A 22467-nucleotide genomic window follows, 5' to 3' on the forward strand; every position below is an offset into this window, starting at 1 on the left:
AGCAGTAGCAGCAGTAGTAGCAGTTGCAATAGCAATAGTAGTAGTAGTAGTAGTAGTAGAAGCAGCAGCAGCAGCAGCAGCAGCAGCAGCAGCAGCAGCAGCAGTAGTAGTAGTAGTAGTAGTAGTAGTAGTAGTAGTAGTAGTAGTAGTAGTAGTAGTAGTAGTAGTAGTAGCAGCAGCAGCAGCAGCAGTAGCAGTAGCAGTAGAAGCTGTAGAAGTAGTAAAAGCAGTAGGAGTAGTAGTAGTATTGGTAGCAGTAGCAGCAGTAGTAGCAGTTGCAATAGTAGTAGTAGTAGTAGTAGAAGCAGCAGCAGCAGCAGCAGCAGCAGCAGCAGTAGTAGTAGTAGTAGTAGTAGTAGTAGAAGTAGAAGTAGAAGTAGTAGTAAAAGTAGCAAAAGCAGAATAGTAGAAGCAGTAGTAGTAGTAGTAATAGTAATATTTCACAGTAGTAGCAGTAACAGTAGAAGTAATAAAAGCAGTAGTAGTAGTAATAAAAGCAGAAGTAGCAGAAGTAGCAGTAGTAGTAGTGGTAGTAGTAGTGGTAGTAGTAGTGGTAGTAGTAGTGGTAGTAGTAGTAGTAGTACCGAGTCTCCCATATGTGACTGGAAGTCAAACTTGGCTGGTGGACAGAACACGTTGTTGTAGGTCTCCATCAGTTTCTGCTTGTCTCCGTTGGGCTCCAGACTCTCAGTGGCGCCCTCTAACGCCTCAAGGCCGGTGTGTTTCGACGCCTCCACGTTCTGCTCGGCCGATAAGTACGTCCTGAGCGCGCGGTTCAGACTGGCGTGGTATCCCAGGTCACAGCACTGGAACAAGCAACGCAAAAATATGGAAAATAATTAAAGATTTATAGATGTCAACTAAAAACAAATTGTAGAATAGGGAGCAGAGCTCAAGAGCAGCTCAAGTAAACAGGAAATGTATGGTTTACAACGAACTATAATCTCACAAAAATTGCCACAAGATTGAGCACACATGAGAAAAATGATCTCGTGAGATTTTTTCCCCCTTGAATTTAGACATAAAAGAGTAAAGAGCTGGTGAGTACTACAATCTGAGAAGCTGTAAAAGCAGTACTACAATGACCACTAAAGAAACGTGTGTGACGCCACATTTCTTAGCTGTAGTTAATAGTAGTAGTAGTAGTAGCAGAAGCAGTAGTAGCAGTAGTAGCAGAAGCAGTAGTAGCAGTAGTAGTAGTAGCAGCAGTAGTAGTAGCAGCAGTAGAACCAGTAGGAGTAGTAGTAGCAACAGCGGCAGTGGCAGCAGTAGTATTACTAACAGCAGTAGTAGTAGTAGTAGCAGAAGCAGCCACAGTAGTAGTAGTAGTAGTTGTAGTAGTAGCAGAAGCAGCAGGAGTAGTAGTAGTAGAAAAAGCAGTAGGAGTAATAGTAGCAGCGGCAGCAGTAGTAGCAGATGCAGTAGCAGTAGTAGTAGCAACAGCAGTAGTAGTAGTAGAAGCAGCAGTAGTAGCAGTTGCAGTGGCAGCAGCAGTAATAGTAGTAGTACCAAAAGCAGCAGTAACAGCAGTAGTGGTAAATTCAGTAGTAGAAGTAATAGTAGTAATAGTAGTAGTAGTAGCAGTAGGAGTAGTAGGAGTAGTAGTAGCGGCAGCAGTAGTAGCAATTGCAGTAGCAGTAGTGGTAGTAACAGCAGTAATAGTAGTAGTAGCAAAAGCAGCAGCAGCAGTAGTAGTAGTAGTAGTAATAATAGCAGTAATAGTAGTTGCAGTGGCAGCAGTAGTAGCAGTAGTAGCAGAAGCAGAAGCAGAAGCAGTAGTAGTAGTAGTAGTAGTAGTAGTAGTAGTAGTAGTAGTAGTAGCAGTAGCAGTTGCAGTAGCAGTAGTATTAGTTACAACAGTACTAGTAGCAGAAGCAGCAGCAGTAATAGTAGTAGTAGTAGTAGTAGTAGTAATAGAAGCAGTCGTGGCAGTTGCAGTTGCATTAGTTGTCGTAGTAGTAACAGCAGTATTAGTAGTAGCAGAAGCAGTAGGAGTAGTAATAATACCAGTAGTAGTAGTAGTAGTAAAAGCAGTAGTAGTAGCAGCAGAAAAATCAGCAGAAGTACTAGTAGCAGCAGTAGTAGTAGTAGTAGAAGCAGTAGGAGTAGTAGTAGCTAAAATATTATAAACACATGTATCGAGTCAGCAATTTGGTATACTATCCCAGTATTACAAAATAACTTTACTTAATTTACAATAGTATTTCCGAGGCAAAAGAAATAAAAAAAATACATAAATGATCTCCAAGTCCTGACATTATATTAGTAGATATTTGCACTCACGTCGATGATGTCGGAAAGGTCGTGGATGTAGTACTTAAACACACAGCTGTTGGTTGCCTCCAGAGCCAGAAGATACTCATTACGAGCTTTGATGGCCTTCAGCTTGTTCTCCGTGTACTTGGCCTGTCTCTGTTATGGGGAAAAAGAGAGAAAAAGTTATTTAAAAGTCCTATAGTGCACAAAATGGTCTGTGTTTTGTTTCAGTCACATGTTTGAGTAACCCTTTATTATCAGTCTGTTTATATCTCCAAAGCTCAAAATGCCCTGTTTAACTTTGTGATGTCATGCAGTGATGGTTTTCAAGTTAAAATTCCAAGACTAAAATTATCCAAATGCTTCCAATGAGTTTAAAAATCACAGTACACGAAGGTGGAAAAAAAGAATGTTTTCAGTTTGCGAGAAGAACTCAGCTTAAATATGCAGGGTTTGTGTGTTCAACATGTGTGAATGAAACAAAACACAACTCCGGGTGTATTTGTGATGAGGAAACTACATTATAAAATAGAACAGAAATAGCAAAATATGGGCTTTTTTTTGGGACAAATACTGTGATTATATTTGTAATCTATTTTAAGATCTGATCTCAATCACAATACTTGTGATAGGGTTCAGTTCAGAGTGCACATTATAAAAGGAGCATTAACAATTGACAGAAGACTGAACTGCTACACTAATACAAAAAAACCCAAAGAATTTTAGAAAATTAGAGAACATTTAGAGGTTTAAACTACTGGTACAGCAAGATTTTGTTTAATAAGACACAGGATAGACTTGTCAAAGAACACTTGGAAAAACATAACTTTTCAAAAACTTGGTTTAAAGTCCAATATTATGCAAACTGTAATACTTCTGTGAGCCTTGAGCCGTGTTAGAATGTTTTTTACACATCAGTAACAGACCTGGAGTTGTGTTCTGTTTTACACATGTTTGAGTAACTCTGCATTGTTATCAGTCTACATCTCAAAAGGCTCTGCTCCACCTTGTGATGTCATGACACTGTAGCTTTCATTTTAACAGCTACTTTTTTACCTTTAGTTCAGTAGAGATTGGAAATTCCGGGACTAAAATGATCCAAATTCTTCCAGTGAGTTTAAAAACACAGTACACAAAGGTGGAAAAAAGAGAGTGTGAGACAAACTCAGCTTAAATATGCAGGATTTGTGTGTTCAACATGTGTGAATGAAACAAAACCCAACTCCGAGTATGTTTGTGATGAGAAAACAACATTATAAAATAGAACAGAAATAGTGAAATATGTTTTTTTTTTGGACAAGTACTGTGATTGTGATTATATTTGCAATCTATTTTAAACATCACAGATCTAATCACAATCACAATGCTTGTAGTAGGATTCTGTTCAGAGTGCAAATTATAAAAAGGAGCATTAACAATTGACAGAAGACTGAACTGCTACAATTTTAGAACATGTTTGCAGAGGTCTAAACTACTGGTATGGCAAGATTTAGTTTAATAAGACACAGGATAGACTTGTCAAAGAACACTTAAAAAAGAACATAACATTTCAAAAACTTGGCTTAAAGTCCTATATTAGGCAAACTGTAATACTTCTGTGAGCTTTTCGCCGTGTTAAAATGTTTTTCACACATCAGTAACAGACCCGGAGTTGTGTTTTGTTTTACACATGTTTGAGTAACTCTGCATTGTTCAGGGTATCCCCGACTACCCCAAGACTTTTTAAGACCACTTAAATGAAAATTAAGACCAACATCGCAGCCATTATGAAAAACACCAGGTCTAATTCTAATAATGACCTACCAACTCCCGGTACTATAGAATCTAAGGCTACGTTTATATGATGACGGTCCAAACAGAAGACACAAAAGTGGCGTAGCGTCTTCACTTTTTATTCCACGTTTAGACGGGCGTTTTTGGGAGGAAATCTGCGTGCATACAGTGATGCAAAAGTGTGTGGAATTGGATTGTGTATGCATGTCAGGCGGCTCGGCGGTGACGCTGGGTGGTGATGTATGTGACGTAAACGTGTACGTGATGTGAGCAGATCTGACCAGAGTTTTGCGTCTTGGGCAGTGTAGACGGAACTGATTGTTTACTCATTGCCGCCGGCGCCAAAAACCAAAGTATTGTTTGTGCATACTCCAAATTAGACCTATCACGTTGTTGTTGTTTTTTCCTCCTTCCATTTAACGTTGCACTGCAGCCCGGTTGAGTAAACAAAAAAATTGGCTAATGAAATGTAAGACCTTTGTGAAAAAAATAACACTTAGACAACATAATTTAAGACTTTTTAAGGCCTTAATTTAGGAACGTGAAATTTAAGACCTTTCTTAAGACTTCTAAGACCCCGCGGCTTCCCTGTTGTTATCTGTCTACATCTCCAAAGCTCAAAATGCTCAGATCCACCTTATGATGTCATGAAACTGTAGCGTTCATTTTAACAGCTCCTTTTACCTTTAGTTCAGTAGGGATAGGAAATTCCAGGGCTGACATGATCCAAATGATTCTGGTGAAAGTGTAGGGAGTTTAAAAAAAAACAATGGAGCACTTCCTGTATTACCAAATGACATCACAAGGTGGCACAGAGTGTTTTCTGTTTAAGAGAAGAGCACAGCCGAAATTTTCAGGGTTTGTATGTTAAACATGTGTGAATGAAACTAAACACAACTCCAGGTCTGTTTGTGATGAGAAACATTATAATAAAATAACACGTCATACACAACCATCGCAAACAGATATAATTTTCTGTTTTGTTTTGGTTCAGATCAGCTCAAATCATAAACACGATTAATCAAAGGAAGAATGTTTCACTATTAATTGTCCCATTATGCTCTCTGTATTGTAAAACCACAATCGAACATACTTAAACAGGGAGAGAAACAGCAGATGTATTGGGATAACAGCAGTATTGATTTTGGATAATAGACTGTGGAGGATCACGTCTCAGGGCTGACCCGGCACTCGGCTCGAATCAGTCAACAAGACACAGGACAAGAGCAGGTCACCATGACAACAGGTGGGGCACATTAAACCTCTTTTTGAAATACTGCCTTGTCCTTTTAAAGATCAAATCCACTTTATTTCTATAGGACATTGTGTAAACACGACAGGTTCCAAAGTGCTGAACAAACAAATTAGTACACTAAATGACAGGAAATCATAAAAACAATAAATAAAAAGTGTTAAAATGCTTAAAGCTAAGAATGATAAAAAAACTGAATAAAGCAGAATAAATAAATCAAATTACCACACAACTTACGTGGTGTTAAAAGTCAGAGAGTAAAAGTGGGTCTTAAGACGGGAATTAAAGGGCCCATCTCATGGAGCACTTTGGAAACAGTTTTGTTTATGAAATGTGCTATATCCTCCTGGGACCTGAAGAAAAAGTGTATTGCAATATATATTTTTTGTGATTTTTCTATCTATTTGGAGGTAAATGAACACCTTAGCATTTAGATTTTGTTAATTTTATTTTTATTTATAATTTTGTAATATGTCCTCACTAATGGACGCCTGGGAGGTTTTGGTGTTAAATCCAACCTTTGTTAGGCTGGATCAACTTTTTGATGACAAACATCTTTGACAAGCTTCTACAGTCACCTCAAAACATTTTTAGACTCCTTTTTAATTTCTTAGTGTATATTAAACTGCACCAAACGAAACACAACAGTTGGATGGGTCAGTGGGACTTTGTTTGGTGCGTTCACGGTGACTCTGGGCTTTGTTCAGTTGTGGCGTGTAGGGAGGGTGCTGTCTGGGACCAACGGATTGTTGGCGTGTTCGCAGTGACTCAGTTGTTCAGTTGTGTCTAGAAGTGACACATTGCGCTCGCCTTTTCGGTTCGTTCCTCCATTCCGTTCCTCGTCCGCGTGGAGTGATGAGTGTGTCTGCGGGTGTTTTTTGGCGTGCGGTCGCTGTCTGCTCAGTACGTGTGTGTGCGCAGTGGGTGGTGCAGCTTGTGGATTCCGAGTGGATTCGTGTATAGGGCGCTCTGGATTGTTGGGTGCGCAGTCATTTTTTGATGGGGTTGGCGGTATAAGAGCGCACCCAGTAGCACGGAAAATACGGTAACTAGTTTTTCTTTTTTTTTTTTTTAATCCTAGACATGATTGTACCCTATAATCCTACAGCCCTATTTAGGCAGAGGAACCTAGTCCCCCCATTAAGAGTCTGAAATCTCAAAACACTTAAAAGATAAACTGGTTAAATCATTATCCACTATAAAGGACACAAATGAATGGACCGGGTCTCAGGAGGATATAAATAAAGTGGATTGGACTGGACTGTAGACTCCATCGAAAAGATCCAAGCTGATCCATGACAAGTAGACATAACTCCAGAAACATAAAAATATCCCGTCTTATTCTGTATAAAAACTGCTAACTCTGTAGTTTAGATTTGCACAAACAAATGTCAGTTCATATTTCAGTCTTTTGGAAATCTTCTGGATATGTTTAAAACATGAACTTTGAACAGAATATGAATTGCAAATCAAATTGCAATTCAAAACACAATTCGATTTTTCCCCCAAATCGTGCAGCCCTCATGTATACTTATACTGTTTCCTGACCTTCTCCTTCATCTTCTCAATCTTCTTGACACTGGAGCGTCTCACTGGTTTGTCCTCAGACTTGATGGAGGACAGAGTGTCTGGAGAGCGCGGGGTTTGTTTCTCTGATCGGCCCATCTGCTTCTCCTCCTGCTTCTCTGCCTCCTTCAGCTTCGACTCTGCGTTCATGCTGTCTGTGTTGTACATGTGGTAGGTCTTCATCACCTGCAAACACAAACAACACACTTTTCATCAAGTTCATTTCAGCTCTTAGAGGTTATTGCTCTATGCCAGTGGTTGTGGTAAAAAAAAAAAAAAAAAAGGGAAATTGAATTGTTTTGACTATAAATATGTGAATTTTTCATCTCAAACATTTTGAATAAGAGAATACAAATATAATTGACAATTTTCTACATTAAACCAATTTATTTACCTATTACCCATTAATAGCGGGAATAACTTGGTTAAAATTAAGTTTAAATAAAGAATAAATAAGCCTTTTTTTGGCATTAATAATAGAAAGTCTAAAAGATAATTATGGATGGTACAAAATCTCGAACCACAACATCTTTGGATTGGACAAAAAATTTTTACATGTTGGTATGATATCTATTACAGTTCCAAAAAGCAGGACTAGAATGGAAACAAAATGATTAAATCAAGAAAATAAAACATTGTGAGGCCAAAATTGGAAACTGAATCAAGAAAACTATATATTATGAATTATGTTAAAATCTCGTCTTGCCTCGTTCTTGTGGACCCAATCTCGTATCTCGTCTCAACTTTTTGCGTCTTGTCATATCTTTAATACCGTAAATTCTGGACTATTGAGCGCACCTGAATACACACCGCATCAACTACATTTTTACAAAATTTTTAAATTGCACATCTATAGGCCACACCGAATATAAACCGCAGGAGTCCAGGTCTTCAAGAACGTTTTCAAGTTGGGGCCGTTTGCTTTTATCGCCTCTAGAAGCTTCAGTCATCTTTTTGCACTGAGTCAGTTTGTCACGCTGCCATCGCCAAAATCTCACCATCGACTCACTGATGTCAAGCGCACGTGCAGCAGCTCTATTTCCTTCTTCAACAGACAAATCAATTGTTTAAGCTGCATCATCTGCATTTATTCGTGTGCTTTCCATGAGGAGGGTGTGTGTATGAAGCGCAAAATAACTGTTCAAAACTCAATCAAACTAGAATCTTACTCGGCGCATCACCCCCGTCTCACCTCTGCGCATGTCTCCTGCAGAAAGAGTCTCTGTTCCGTCTGTATCATGTCAGGGTCTTGGAGGATTTCAGCAGATTTCAAACTCTCTCGGGGAAGGGGCTAGTTTTATCAGTCAGGTATGAGTGGATGTCCGACTACTGAAGTTTGAGAGGTTTCTTTTCGTCATTTACACACACAGGTAAGACATATCCCCCTCACTAATGTTCATTTAACATCATAACTTATTTTATCACACGGCAATAAACTATTTGAGTGCACTGATCCATGTTTAACTGCACAGACAGTGGCATTTTCTGCTCTCAGGCTGTGTGTATCCTCTGTGTTGCCAAACCATAGACCGTATAAGTGAATGGACAATGTGCCAAACAAAGAATCCGTCCATATATTCACCGCATCGTTTTATTAGCCGCAGGGTTCAAAGTGTGAGAAAAAAGTAGCAGCTTATAGTCCAGAATTTACGGTAATTATATTATTAATCGCAAAGTGTTGACTATTATTTTAATTAGTAACAATGATTACATTCAGTTCATATAATAAAGGTGCATTTTACCACAAGAGAATTGCATCTGATCATTTACAATGCAAGTCATCATCTCTTAAATGACATTTGAAACATTTCATTTCACAATTTGTACAAAAATGAATGAAGTATTAGGAGCTGGAAATGACTGATAGTTTTAGTAAGTTTGACAGCACTACCATCATGAATTAGCCATGTGGCCATAAGGTTTTGTTTAATACATTTAGCCATTACATACAGAGTTTATACTTAACTGTGTCAAACTGGAGCGTGAATTGAAAGTTTAAATAAACATGAAGTCATTTTGGACCACAACATGGCCTCTGGTCTATTACACAAACAACCTCTTAATCTCAAGTTCAAGTGGAGCTTACTCAAACCTAAACACACTTTGAGCACTTGTGTATCCTTATGTCACTTACTCAGTACAACTCAAACATTCACCTCTCTCCTCTCTCCAGATTTGCTTATTCAGCTTGATTTTATAACCACAACCTTTAGATCCATCATTATACACGACCAGTCAAGAGTCTGGACACACCAGCTCAGTCGTGTTGGTTTTCTTTATGCTCACTTCTTTCTACATTTTACATACATACGTACATACAGACACAAAATATTTTATGCAAGATGACATTTTGGTATAATGTGTAGATTTTTGTTGTATTAAGTAGCCCCTTCTTATAAAAAAAGAAAAGACAGAGCGCTTCTCCCTCGCAAATAACCATCTGTATATCTCCAATCGAGCACCTGTTTTTAAAAACTCTTATATTTTTATCGACCTATGAAGCACTCTCTATACTTTTTACACTTGATAAAAAATATGAGGCAAGATTTATGGAATTATGTAGCAAAGAAAAAAGTTAAATAAAAAATGTGCATTCAATAATACTTTTTATTTTATTTTATTTTTTTTTAGATTCAAATGCCCTTTGCTTTGTCTACAGCTCTACAAAGTCTCCTGAAATGGTTTTCATTTCACAGCTGTGCCATGTCTGGGTCAAGAAATGCCAAAAATGCAACGAGGCGATCAAAGCAAAGGTGGCTATTTTGAATCCATGTATCATTCGTTCATTCGTTTTTCAGTATAAAGCCAAAAATAAGAAAACGAAAAAAAAAAACAAACTATTTTTTTCATTATTTGTCTCTAAAACCAAAATGAAAAAACAGATAATGATTTGTTTTTTCAGTTTTTGTTTTTGTGTTTAAATGAATCATGGAAAAAACAGATAACAGCCATTTCCAGTTTCCGTGACGTAAACCGTGATGCCAGACAGAACCAGGATTAAACCAGGACTAAATCAGGTCCGGGAACAGACCGGAACCAGCCCAGACTGAGACCATGGCTTAGACTGGGAACAGGACCGGGACTGAGGCCGGGACTGAGGCCGGGACTGAGGCCGGGACTGAGGCCGGGACCAGACTGTGATTGAGACCGGGACTGAGACCGGGACTAAGACCGGGACCAGACCAGAACTGAGACCAGGACTGAGACCAGGAACAAGACTGGGAACAGGACCAGGCTTAAGACCGGGACCAGACCAGGACTGAAAACAGTTTATTCCTGGTTTATTCCTGGTTTATGCCTGGTTTATGCCTGGTTTAGACCTAGTTCAGACCTGGTTCAGACCTGTTCTAGTCCTGGTTCAGTCCGGCATTGCAGTTTAAATCACATAAAAGGGAAACGGCTGTTATCTGTTTTTTCCATTATTCTTTTAAACACAAAATTAAACTGAAAAAACGAATCATTATCCATTTTTTCATTTTGGTTTTGGAGACAAATAATGAAGAAAACTGTTGTTTTTTTCTTATTTTTGGATTTATTTTGAAAAACAGATAAACGAATGATACATGGATTATTTTGAATCTAAAATCTAAAAGCAGTTCTGAGTTATTTATTTTTCGTTTACTACCTTCCATATGTGTACCAGTCAAAGTTTTGGTGCTTTCAGTGAGAATCTACAATGTAAAAAGAAAGCGTCCAAACTTGTGACTAGTAGTGTAATTGTATTTCCTTACTCAGCCTTATTTTGCAACCCCAACTTTCAGATCTATCATTAACCATCACTTTCCAAATTCCCCCCTTTTAAAAAACTACAAATCTTTGGCGTTTGAACAAGTATAAGCTTAAAAACCAATTCTATTTCTATCTCTCTATATGCTGTAATTACCGGGTTTCGCTTTTACGGCTCTGGGCTGTGTTGAATCATTACATAGTAGGAAACTTAACCCACTTCTGCAGACTGCGATTACCTCACAACTTGGCAGGATTTTAAATATGCAACGCGATACTACGAGGCCCAAAGCAATACAGGAGTAAAGAAGACAAATCGCTTATTAAAAGGTACGAAAATATTTTGGTTTATGATTGAGGGGAATGCCAGTGAAGTTTACGAGATTTTTTTGAGAATTGTAGTAAAAAGAAAGGAAGTCTTACCGTGTACAGTTCATTCATAACTTTCATGAGGTCCTCTTGAAGCTGGATGCCCACTTCTTTGCTCTGGAAAACAAAAAATGTAGAGATGTAAAAGACGTGTTGAGCAGCACGAAACTTTAAAAGAAAGTGAATTCTTATGAAGAGGCTGTATTTGGATTTTAGATTTCTCTTTACAAATCTATAATAGAAGTGGATGTAATGAAACTGTGCTGAAGTAATAGGAAGTTTACTTTAAAAATAAGGTTTAATATTTACGAAGCCTGTTTGAGTCCAGGTCGAGTCCTGGTCTAGTTGTGGTCTAGTCCTGGTCTAGTTGTGTCCTGGTCTAGTCCTGGCCTAGTCCTGGTCCAGTCCTGGTCTAGTGCTGGTTGAGTCCAGGTTTAGTCCAGGTTTAGTCCAGGTTTAGTCCAGGTTTAGTGCAAGTTAAGTACAGGTTGAGTGCTGGTTTAGTCCAGGTTCAGGCTGGATTTTATCAAGATTTTATCCTGGTTTTGTTGTGGCATCATCTTGGGTATTACCTGGTTTAGTTCTGGTTTAGTCCTGGTGTATAATTGGTTTAGCCCTGGTCTAGTCCAGGTTTAGTGTTGTCTGAATCCAGTTTGAGTCCGGCTTGAGTCCGGCTTGAGTCCGGCTTGAGTCCGGCTTGAGTCCGGCTTGAGTCCGGCTTGAGTCCGGCTTGAGTCCGGTTGAGTCTTGAGTCCAGGTCGAGTGCTAGTTTAGACTGGATTTTATGAGGATTTTATCCTGGTTTTGTCGTGGCTTCATCCAGGGTATTGCCTGGTTTAGTTCTGGTTTAGTCCTGATGTATAACTGGTTTAGTCCAGGCCGAGTCCAGGCCGAGTCCAGGCCGAGTCCAGGCCGAGTCCAGGCCGAGTCCAGGCCGAGTCCAGGCCGAGTCCAAGTGGAGACCAGGTGGAGACCAGGTGGAGTCCAGGTGGAGTCCAGGTGGAGTCCAGGTGGAGTCCAGGTCTACTCCAAGTGGAGTCCAGGTCGAGTCCAGGTCGAGTCCAGGTCGAGTCCAGGTCGAGTCCAGGTCGAGTCCAGGTTAAGATTGGATTTTATGAGGATTTTACCATGGTTTTGTTGTGGCTTCATCCTGGGTATTACCTGGTTTAGTCCTAGTTTAATCCTGATTTATAATTGGTTCAGCCCTTGTTGAGTCCTGGGTTAGTCCTAGTCTAGTCTGGGTTTAGTGCTGGTTGAGTCCTGGTCGAGCCTGGTAGAGTCTTGTTCTGATTTTATCCTGGTTTTGTTGAAGTTCTGGGTATTGCCTGGTTCAGTTCTGGTTTAGTCCTAGTTTGGTCCTGGTTTAATCCTGGTTTAGTCCTGGTTCTCAGGCGGTCATTTCTCTCGTAGTGTGTGTGTGTTTAGTGTTTAGTGTGAACTATCATTACACATGTGTCCATCAGGGCTCCATCATCTGTATCCACTGAAGTGTGTAGTCAACAAACTGTCACCTCATCCATCAGAAAGAGAGAGGGAGGAAGAGAGGAGGAGGAGGAGGCGGGAGGGAGGGAGAAAGAGAGAGATGAAAAGACAGAGAGAGGAGACAGGCTGAGAGAGAGAAAGAGAGAGAAAGAGTGAGAGTGGGGGGTGTTGCCAAAGGAAGAGAGGGAAAAATTGAGGAAATGGCGACTGGAAAGGAGAGAGGGAGAAAGAAAGAAGGAGGGAAACAAGAGAAGAAAGATATAAAGAGATAGGAAGAGAGAAGGGAAAAAGAAAAAAGAGACAGAAATGAATGAGACAGGAAGGAAGAGAGGGGAAAGGGAGAGAGGGAGGACTGAGACTGAGAGAGGAGAAAGAGAAAGACAGAAGAGGGAGAGAAAAGAAGAGAGAGATAGAGTTAAGTGAGTAATTGGAGAGATGGAGGACGGGCTAAGATAAATGAACTGTGGGTAATGGAGTTTAATGGAGGAGCAGTGATCAGGAGCCGACAGGGGCAACTGACAGGAGCAGACAGGAGCTAAAGACCAAGAGAGCATGATGACACACACACACTCACACACACACACACACACACACACAGCTAAGTGAACAGAACAAACAACCATCAAACACGTGTCATATTTCACATTAGCATTAACGTTCTCGCTTTTAATGTCGCTGTCTATTACAGAGGGAGGGACGCTTATGAAATTAGGGCAGGGAATGTGTCAAATATTCTAATTACAACTTACTTTATTAATGCCGGTATTGATTGTGCAAACTCATGTCGCCTATTCTCTTCTAATTGTGTTTTGGTTTCCCACCTCATTATCTCATTAAAAAGCAGATCGAGCTTCCAAATAAGACGCTTCTTCACTAGAGGTTAGGGATGGGCATGATTAATCAATTAATCGATAATTGATCATTAAGAATTTCATCGATTACTTTAATTTTAATCGACAAACCGCATGTAGGTTGCTGTGTGTAGCGTGACCAAACAGGGGTCCGTACATGTAGCTCTCTGCACTCAGAAGGAGCGAGACACAAACAGTCGGTCAGTCTGCAACGTACCGAAGCACAAATGCGTATTTAACGAATGACTTGTACAAGAAATTCCACGCTTTCCATTCCGTTCGGGACAAGTGGGAGTCCATGTGCACAGTGTACAAAGCAGGAACATATGTTTCAGTGTCCAGTGGGAAAAAGCTTTACCATGTGAGAGAAGCGCAATGTCGATGACGAGTCCCCACCTCCCTCCCCCCGTACGGTGTCCTGGTTTTGACAAACGCAAATATGGTCACACTAACCTGTATTCCACTGAATCATGTCTTTTAATCCGACAGAAATTGACCGCATCAGCGACACAAGAGCTGTAGTTTTATCTTCGCTGAGTTTATGCAAATTAGCGATGCGGTTTTAAGTTTCGTTTCTGTGAAAGTTGCTCAAAACTGAATTAAACACATTATAATGTCAAACGGATTGATGTGGCTCTAGAGCCGTTACGGTTTATATGTCGTAAAGTTGAATTTATTTATGCAGATTAGTAGTGCAGATAGTAATAATAATGATGATCATTTTAATATAAAAACGTTAATGATTAATCGATAATTGATCGTTAATTCTTCTGACGATCGATTAAGAAAATTTCATCGAATGCCCATCCCTACTAGAGGTGTAACGACAGTATGAAACTCATGGTACGACATTTTTTGCTCACGATATGGTGGGGAGGCTCATGATTAGAGATGTAACAATATCCAAATCTCACAGTAGGATGTTTTCACGATATACATTTCAAGGTAAGATATTTATTGCGATGTTTTGTGGAGGCTGACAAAATTGTTAATATTGATACTTTTTCCTCTTAAATTGCCTTGACAAGATTTGACAAAGACATGAAAGTACTTAGAACTGTTATTTCGTGTATCATTTGTTCATTCGTTTTTCAAAATAAAGCCAAAAATAAGAAAACAAAAAAAACAATTTGTCTCCAAAACCAAAATGAAAAAATGGATAACGATTTTGTTTTTTTCAGTTTTCGATTTTGTGTTTAAATCAATAATGGTAAAAACAGAAAACAGCTGTTTCCCTGTTTTTGTGACTTAAACTGAGAACCAGCTCTAAACCAGGACTAAACCAGGACCAAACTAGAACTGAACCAGGACTAAACCAGGAATGAACCAGGAGTGTGGGGACGGGCTTGAACGTGTGCCTGCGTAGACTCTTGGGTGATCAGGAAACCGGGACCAAACTGGGACTGAGACCGGGACTGGTTTAGTCCTGGTTCAATTCTGGTTTATAGCTGGTTTACACTTGTTCAGTCCTGTTTTAGTCCTGTTTTAGTCCTGTTTTAGTCCTGTTTTAGTCCTGTTTTAGTCTTGGTTTAGTCTTGGTTTAGTCTTGGTTTAGTCCTGGTTTAGTCCTGGTTTAGTCCTGGTTTAGTTCTGGTACAGTCCGTATGCGGCGCAAAAGGCATCCGGAATTGAAGTTTAAATTACGGAAACGGGAAACGGCCGTTATCTGTTTTTTCCATTATTCATTTAATTAATTAATTATTAATTAATTTATTTATTTATTTATTTATTCAGTTTATTGTTACATCCTTATTCTTCACCTAACACTGAAGCACATAAGATTTTCTTGGCAGAGGTTATGAAAAAACATCTGACGGCTAAGGGGAGTTGCGCCGATACAACTTTTTCATTTCCGATACCGATTCCCTATACTATAGCTTTAAGTATCTGCTAATACCAGATATCAGCCGATGTCAGAGCAGAGACTAAAAACAGCATTTATTTCCTTAAAACAAAAATAATATAAGAAATTGATCCAGATGTGTTGTGTAACTTATTACATCAATGTTCAACCAGGATATTGGCTGAACCAACAATATGGAAGCTGATAGTCGATGAAGCAAATTGTTTCCGCTGATATCACTACTGCAAAACCCCGTCATTATCTAATTATAAACATTTTTAGGAAACTTGGAAGAAAGGTCCATGTGAGTCACTCATGAGAGCTGATTGGCTGTGCAAAGGTCATCCACCCTGCTTCACTTTTGCTCTAAAAGGGTTTGTGTGTGCGAGGGAACAAGTAGGATAGATTTAAATATCTACTTTTTCTTAGTGTTGTCATGATACAAAAATTTCAAAGTAGATTTAGAAACTAAGGAATAGGGGTGTGCAAAATATTGAAGTATTGATGTATCGCAGGGGTCTCCAACATTTTTCCTCTGGTGAGCTACCTTTGCAAAACAAAACTGGCAGAGAGCTACTAGCGGTCACAAAAAACTGAGAAAATAGAAGAGCTATAACAAAGCCTTAGATGGAGTACAGTTAAATGTCTATTAAAGATAAACCATTATCCATTTATTAGTGCACAACTCAGGCATGAAAATGACATAGTTACATTGGTAATTAACCCAATTTTAGTGATACATATAATTCAGAAATCGCTTGGTGAACTACTTGGAAGGGAGTGGAGAGCTACTGGTAACTCCTGGGTTACAGGTTGGAGACCCATGAGGCCTCCTGTATCGATATATCGCCAAGAGTATTTTTAGGTATATTGTACTAAATTATTTTGTGTAAGAGCCACTGTACAGTTGTGTTGACATTTTCACTGTTTTGATGAGTAAAGTGTTTTTCATATTAAATTTGCACAATCTTAGTGTAACATATCGTATTGAATCGTATTGAATCAAAAGTGCACTGTATCGAAAAATGTATCGTATTGTGGCCTATGTATCGTATCGACAATTTCTTAATGATACCAGGCCCTACAAAGGAATAGATTTGATACTCAATACTGATTACGATACCACAATGGTATAATAATAAATTTAAAAAAAAACTGTCTTTATTTAGACAATAGGTAGTGGGTTTTAACATTAAATAATAGTATTTTCTTTAATATTACCATGTGGTTTTATTGTGTGTAATCCCTCAGTGCTCCAGGTGGGTTCCACTTGTGGTCCATGAGCGTATACTATGTGCTCTTCTACTTGTTTTGATACTTGTTCAAATTAGTTTAGATTAGTTATCAGTTTTTTTTTAGTTTTTTTTTTATGATGAGGTACCCCATCTTTAATTAACCCTTCCAATAGCCTATGATGATTTAAATTTGAAAACAATTTAATTTCTAAACAAGGACCAAAGGGAAGATTGACCACATTTGTGCAGAGAAAGTTTGTAACTGGATCCCTGTGTCGTGCCTCGAAACACAACAGGAGGCTGGGATTGGGTGTCAGATTAGGATTGTGCAGCCAATCAAAACTCAATCATCCGTGACAGAGCCCGCCCATTTATCAAGCGAGCGCTGTGAACTTTGACCTCCTCATGTTTCCTGTGGTTCATTCATCTTAACCACAAACCCAGACTCTCTAAAGCCTGCTTCATTAGCTCTGCTGCTGTTTACTGTGGTAATGGTTTTGTGCACAGTAGAAATATTCTTCAGTTATTACAGTATTTCAATTTACCTCTTACAGTAGATCGTATTTTCAATTAAATTGCACCAAACATGGAAATTATATAATTTAATTTACTAGTCTAACTGTGTAAAGAATGGACTAGACAATGCTTAAAATTTTTAGATAGGTGGGTTAAGTGGTTTGCCCAAGGACACAACAGCAGCATTCATCTGTGGGAGTTGGAATCGTACTGCCAACCTGTGGGTCAGTGGATCTGGCTCCTCAATCATTGATGTTTATGTCGAGAGACAGTGAGTAGTATTATCAGTAAGAGCAGAGGTCTTCAACAGGGGGTCGCGGAGATACTGCAGTGGGGTCGAGGCGGTACTGCAGTGGGGTCGCATGGAGGTACTGCAGTGGGGTCAGGGAGATACTACAGTGGGGTTGTGGAGGTACTGCAGTGGGGTCATGGAGGTACTGCAGTGGGTACTGCAGGGGGAGTTGTGAAACCTTTGGTTGATTAGACTTTCTATTTTATTTTTATATTTCCTAATTTTTGAAGAATGAGGATGAACTGGTTTTCAGTAGGTTCTATCTGTTCGCTCCTTCATCACGTCTGTCTCTTCATTCCCTCGTCTCTCGCTCTCTGTCAAAATACAAACATCTCGTCCCGGCTCTTTATCGTTTCTAATTGTCTCTTTATTTTGCTACATGTGAAGAGTTCCATTAGAACTTCACTGTTGCACACAGCAGAACTTAAGGTCCGCAAGTACCAATGTGCAACGGGAAGGGGTCAGGTGACTTCATTCCCCAGGTGTATTAACCAGGCTCTGCACAACGCAGCCAGCCTTCTCTCTGTCCACGGGGCGACCTCTCACTTCTCAGACCAGAATAACTGGAAAAGTTCTGTGTCCATATCAAACTCTTGTCTGTGCATGCTGCTAGATCCTCTCACGTTTAATCAGATCATTTAAAAAAGTCACACTTTGAGCCCATTTTCTGTAATGTCTTTGCTCCATTGATCTAGCCTTCCCAGATTCACCCGAGCGAGACCCCCGAGTAAGAGTATCAACAGTAATAGTGTTTTCTATTTTATTTTGACTTTTTTTACTTGTACACATTTATATACTTATGCCTTATTTGACACCAGTCCCTTGCTTTTTTTTTTTTTTTTTTTACTGCTTATTTAGAACTTATAATTTTTTATGTTTTTCTTCTACTTTTTGTGATGTAGTGTGTCCAAGTAATTTCCCTTGCGAATCAATAAAGTTTAAAGTCAAAATAATTTACTGTAATAGACAAATTTAAACCTTAAATTTAGAAATCAAGAAAAATTCCTTAGATTTTTTTTGTTATCAATTTAAGAATCTAACATTACTTCTTTTTTGAGTTAACCGCTATGGTGATATTAATACTTTTGCGATTCATTTCATGATACAATTTGGGTTAATGATCATAACCTGCCCCTAGATATTGGCAGAGAGAAAAACAAACAAAAATAAAACAACAAAAACATAGTGGTTAATCTCTATGTTCCAAATGTGTGCCAGCTTTTCCTCATTTTACGGCCTATGGTATTTTCGCTTTTCACACGGCGAAGTGGAAACATTCAAACATGGTCTAATTGTCCTTAATTACCCATCAGCCCCTCGAGTGTCCATGTGCTTCCTGTTTATGAGGCGAGCGGACATGAGTCAAACAGCAATCACACTTCTCTTTCAGCTCAAGTAAAAGTCTGCAGTGTCTTTAAACGCCTCACGGTTTGATCTGATACGGGCTAATCTCCCTCTCCAATCAGCAGCCTCTCTCATCTCATAACACCGCAAGGCTTTGAGAATGAGCTGCATTTTTCTCCACACTGCAGCCATAACTAAACACATACCTTCAGGCAGGAGACAGAAATGTTTTGATTTTCACTGGCTGCTTTTACTTACAGTAGTTCAGACCGATACTGTGCAAGCTTATTTTACTTTAAAGGTTTTACGTTACAGAAAATGGACTCTTGTGAGGTTTAAGAAGTGTTAGAATGTTGTTACCTTTTCAAAAACAGACCTGGAGTTGTGTTTTGTTTAATTCACATGTGTTTGAGTAACCCTTTATTATTAGTCTGTCTACATTTCCAAAGCTTAAAATGCTCTGTTCCTCCTTGTGATGTCATGAAGTGGTAGTTTTCGAGTTAAATGCACCTTTTACCTTTTGTAAAAGGCGCATTTGTCAGTCCCTACATGTTTATCAGTTAAAATTGTGTATCAGGAAATATACATATCAGCCAAATTGATGTCGTAACTTTTCAATTTGTATTCTGATGGATCAAATACACACATATATTTTATGTATGACTGGACTCATTCGAGAGTTTACGAATATTTATTTTATGAGCAACTACAGACAAATATGCCCGGATTTCCCAAATATGCATGGATTTCTATTCTATGCGTGCAAATATTTCTTAAAGCTTTCTTACTCTATAGGGGGAGATTCTGTGCCGGCGAAAGGTAAAAGCGTGGTCCAGGTCGTGACAACCATAGTTTTGCGAGGATTCACGTGGTTCGGAGGGACGTAGTCAAGGCGAGGGGCAATTATTGTCAAAGCCGCCCTAACTATAAAGCGCAGCAGGAAACACTGCACCCCAATATTGGTTGAGTTCCCTCGTGAATATTAAAGAGACGATCTTTCCGTGTAGCTGCACATGTAGCGGTGGAATGTAAACTAGGGATGGGCATGATTAGTCGATTAATCAACAATTGATTATTAAGAATTTCATCGATTACGTTCATTTTAATCAACAAATCGAGTGTAGGTTGCTGTGCGTAGTGTGACCAAACAGTGGTCTGTACATGTAGCTCTTTGCACTCAGAAGGAGCGAGCAAACACAAACAGTCGGTCAGTCTGCAACGTGCCGAAGCGCATTTGCGTATTTAACGATGACTTGTACAAGAAATTCCACGCTTTCCGTTCCAGTCGGGACAAGTGGGAGGCCATGTGCACAGTGTACAAAGTAGGCACATATGTTTCGGTGTCCAGTGGGAAAAATCTCACCAGGACACCGAAAACATGAAAAAGCTTTGCCAGGTGAGAGTAGCTCAATGTCGATGACGAGGCCTCAACTCCCACCCCCCGTACGGTGTCCTGGTTTTGACAAACACAAATATGGTCACATTAACCTGTATTTCACTGAGTTGTGCCACATCAGTGCACAAGAGCTGTTTTTTTTTTTTTCTTTGCTTAGTTTATGCAAATTTGCCATGCGGTTTTAAGTTTTGTTTCTGTGAGAGTTGCGCACATGTGCATTAAACACATTATAATGTCAAACGGGCTGATGTGGCTCTAGAGTGGTTACGGTTTATATGTCGTAAAGTTGAATTTATTTATGCAGATTAGTAGTGCACATAGTAATAATAATGATGATAATTTTGATATAAAAACGACGATTAATCGACAATTGATCGTTAATTCTTCTGACGATCGTTCATGATCGTTCATGATTAATTGATAATCAATTGTTAATTCTAACAATGATCGATAAAGAAAATTTAATCGAATGCCCATCCCTAATGTAAACACACACAAATTGCGCGAACTCACACGTGCACTGCCCTGCACTGAACTGAACATCCCGTACTGAAACGGTTCGGCATGAATACATGTACCGTTACACAAACTGATCAAATTTCAAGTTAATTGTGTTTTTTGTGGAAAATTGCTGGTTCCTACATGTTTATCAGTTAAAATTGTGTATCAGGAAATATACATATCAGCCAAAATGTGCAGGGTCTGTGTGTTAAACATGTGTGAATGAAACAAAACACAACTCCAGATGTGTTTATGATGAGGAAACAACATTAGAACATAAATCAGAAAATACCCTAATATAAAGTTGTAATGTGCAACTTTTCCAAAACGAGAAATTGTTCAAAAGTAAATGCTCTTTGTTGTGTTCGAGATATGGAAACCAACAAGGGATTTTGATAACATCAGCTGCGAAGTATCAATTCCTGTAGTTGTAGATATTTTTGGCCGTATCTTGCAATCGTACAACATCCCTCAACAACCTTTTTCATAACTCTCTGTTGAAATTTCCCATAATTAATAACCTGTAACATTTTCACAAAGGCTAAACACGAAACAAGATGCAGGAGATGTTATCAAACCATTTTCAGTTCAATGGAAATTTCTCCAATCTAATCTCAGCATGCACTTTGCTCGCCATAACAACGGACTAAATCATATTGAGGTCCAGACCGTATAATATCCTTTCCCATAATTCCATTTGTTACGTGAGTCTTTTCCACTAAATCCATATCACATTTTGTCCTGTCCACATTTTTCAGCTGCATCTGTTTTGTGTCAGCTCTGATTTATTGACAGATCCTCGGACCGCAAGACTCTTCAACGGTAGCATTTCTTTCTCTCCTCTCGTCTTTCTCTCTTCTGTATATCTCCTCTTCTCATTCTCTCCTTTTTCCCTCTCAACCCCTTGTCTCTTTCTCTCTCCCCTTGTTTTCTCTTGTTTGATCAAATATTCACTTTCTTTGCCCTCTCAACTCGTTCTCTCTCTTCGGCTCTTCTACACTAGCTTTTTTCTTTTTCTCTTCTACTCTTTCCCCTTTCACCCCTCTCTCTTAGTATCTCCTCTTCTCTTCTTTCTTCTCTTTCCCCTCTCACCTCTCTCTTAGTATCTCCTCTTTCTTCTCTTTCTCTCTCTCTTTCTCTTAGTATCTCCTCTTTTCTCCCTCTCTGTCTCTCTCTCTGTCTGTCTCCTCATTCTCTCTCTCTCTCTCTCTCTCTGTGTCTCCTGTCTTCTCATTCTCCCTGTTTTCTCTCTGTTCTTCTCTTTTTGACTCTTCTACAGTTGCTTTCCTTTCTCTCCTCTTGCATTTTCTCCTCTGTCTCTCACTCTCTCCATCTTCTCTTTCCTCTCTCATCGTTTTTTGTCTCTTACTCTACTCTCATCTCTCGTCTTCACTCTCTTCACCTCATCCTCTCTCTTTCTCTTTTTCTTGCTCCACCTTTCTGGCTCTTCTACCGTAGCTTTTCTATTCTCCTTTCTCTCATCTCTGTTTTTCTCTCTCTCCATCTCCTCTTTTCATTCTCGTTGTCTTTAGTGCTATCAAAGTTTCACTATTTCTTCGGCGTCTCTGAACTCTCTCTCTACTCTCTCTGTCTCCCTCTCTCTATTACCCCTTCTTTTCTTTCTCCTTTTTTTTCTTCCACCTCATTTTTCTCCTCTGTCTTTCTCCCTCTCTACTCCTCACCTGTCCCATACAATCTAACTTTTATTTGTCCTTCTCTCTCACTATCTCTTTCTCACTCTCCTCTTTCTCCCTCCTTCTCTTTCCCAGTCTCTCCTTCTCTCCTCCCTTTCTCTCAGATCTGGTCTGAGCTCCACTCATCCGACAACCATCCACAAGTGTGTTTGGCTTCAGTGAAAAGTGTGGGAGGAACAGACGGAGAGCAGATCTGTTTTTAAAGCTTTAAGGAGTCGGCTGTTATAATATTATTGATAAAACTGAAAAATGAATATGGTATTTTTTGAAAGCCTAGATGACAATTTTATTATGATTTATCTGCGCAAAGTGTTCAAGAAATTAGTTAGTGCAAGGTTTGGTTAGTATCACAACCGCGAATTAGAACTTGA

The 22467-nt window shown here is 39.2% G+C and overlaps 1 protein-coding gene across 4 annotated transcripts in view; it reads right to left on the bottom strand.

Moving 5' to 3' along the window:
• The window catches only part of srgap2 (SLIT-ROBO Rho GTPase activating protein 2), a 161967-nt gene that overhangs the window by 35502 nt on the left and 103998 nt on the right, over positions 1-22467 (bottom strand). For all 4 annotated transcript variants that reach the window (XM_055160740.1, XM_020920199.2, XM_055160741.1 and 1 more), the window contains exons 4-7: positions 10997-11059; positions 6830-7033; positions 2284-2412; positions 585-806 (exon numbers count right to left, since the gene is read on the bottom strand). In XM_055160740.1, coding sequence (XP_055016715.1) covers positions 585-806; positions 2284-2412; positions 6830-7033; positions 10997-11059 — 618 coding nt within the window. The remainder of the gene's footprint in view (positions 1-584; positions 807-2283; positions 2413-6829; positions 7034-10996; positions 11060-22467) is intronic.

This window comes from Boleophthalmus pectinirostris, unplaced genomic scaffold, assembly GCF_026225935.1.
Source record: "Boleophthalmus pectinirostris isolate CB_2022bp ecotype Guang Dong unplaced genomic scaffold, ASM2622593v1 HiC_scaffold_3, whole genome shotgun sequence".
Classification (NCBI taxonomy): domain Eukaryota; kingdom Metazoa; phylum Chordata; class Actinopteri; order Gobiiformes; family Gobiidae; genus Boleophthalmus; species Boleophthalmus pectinirostris.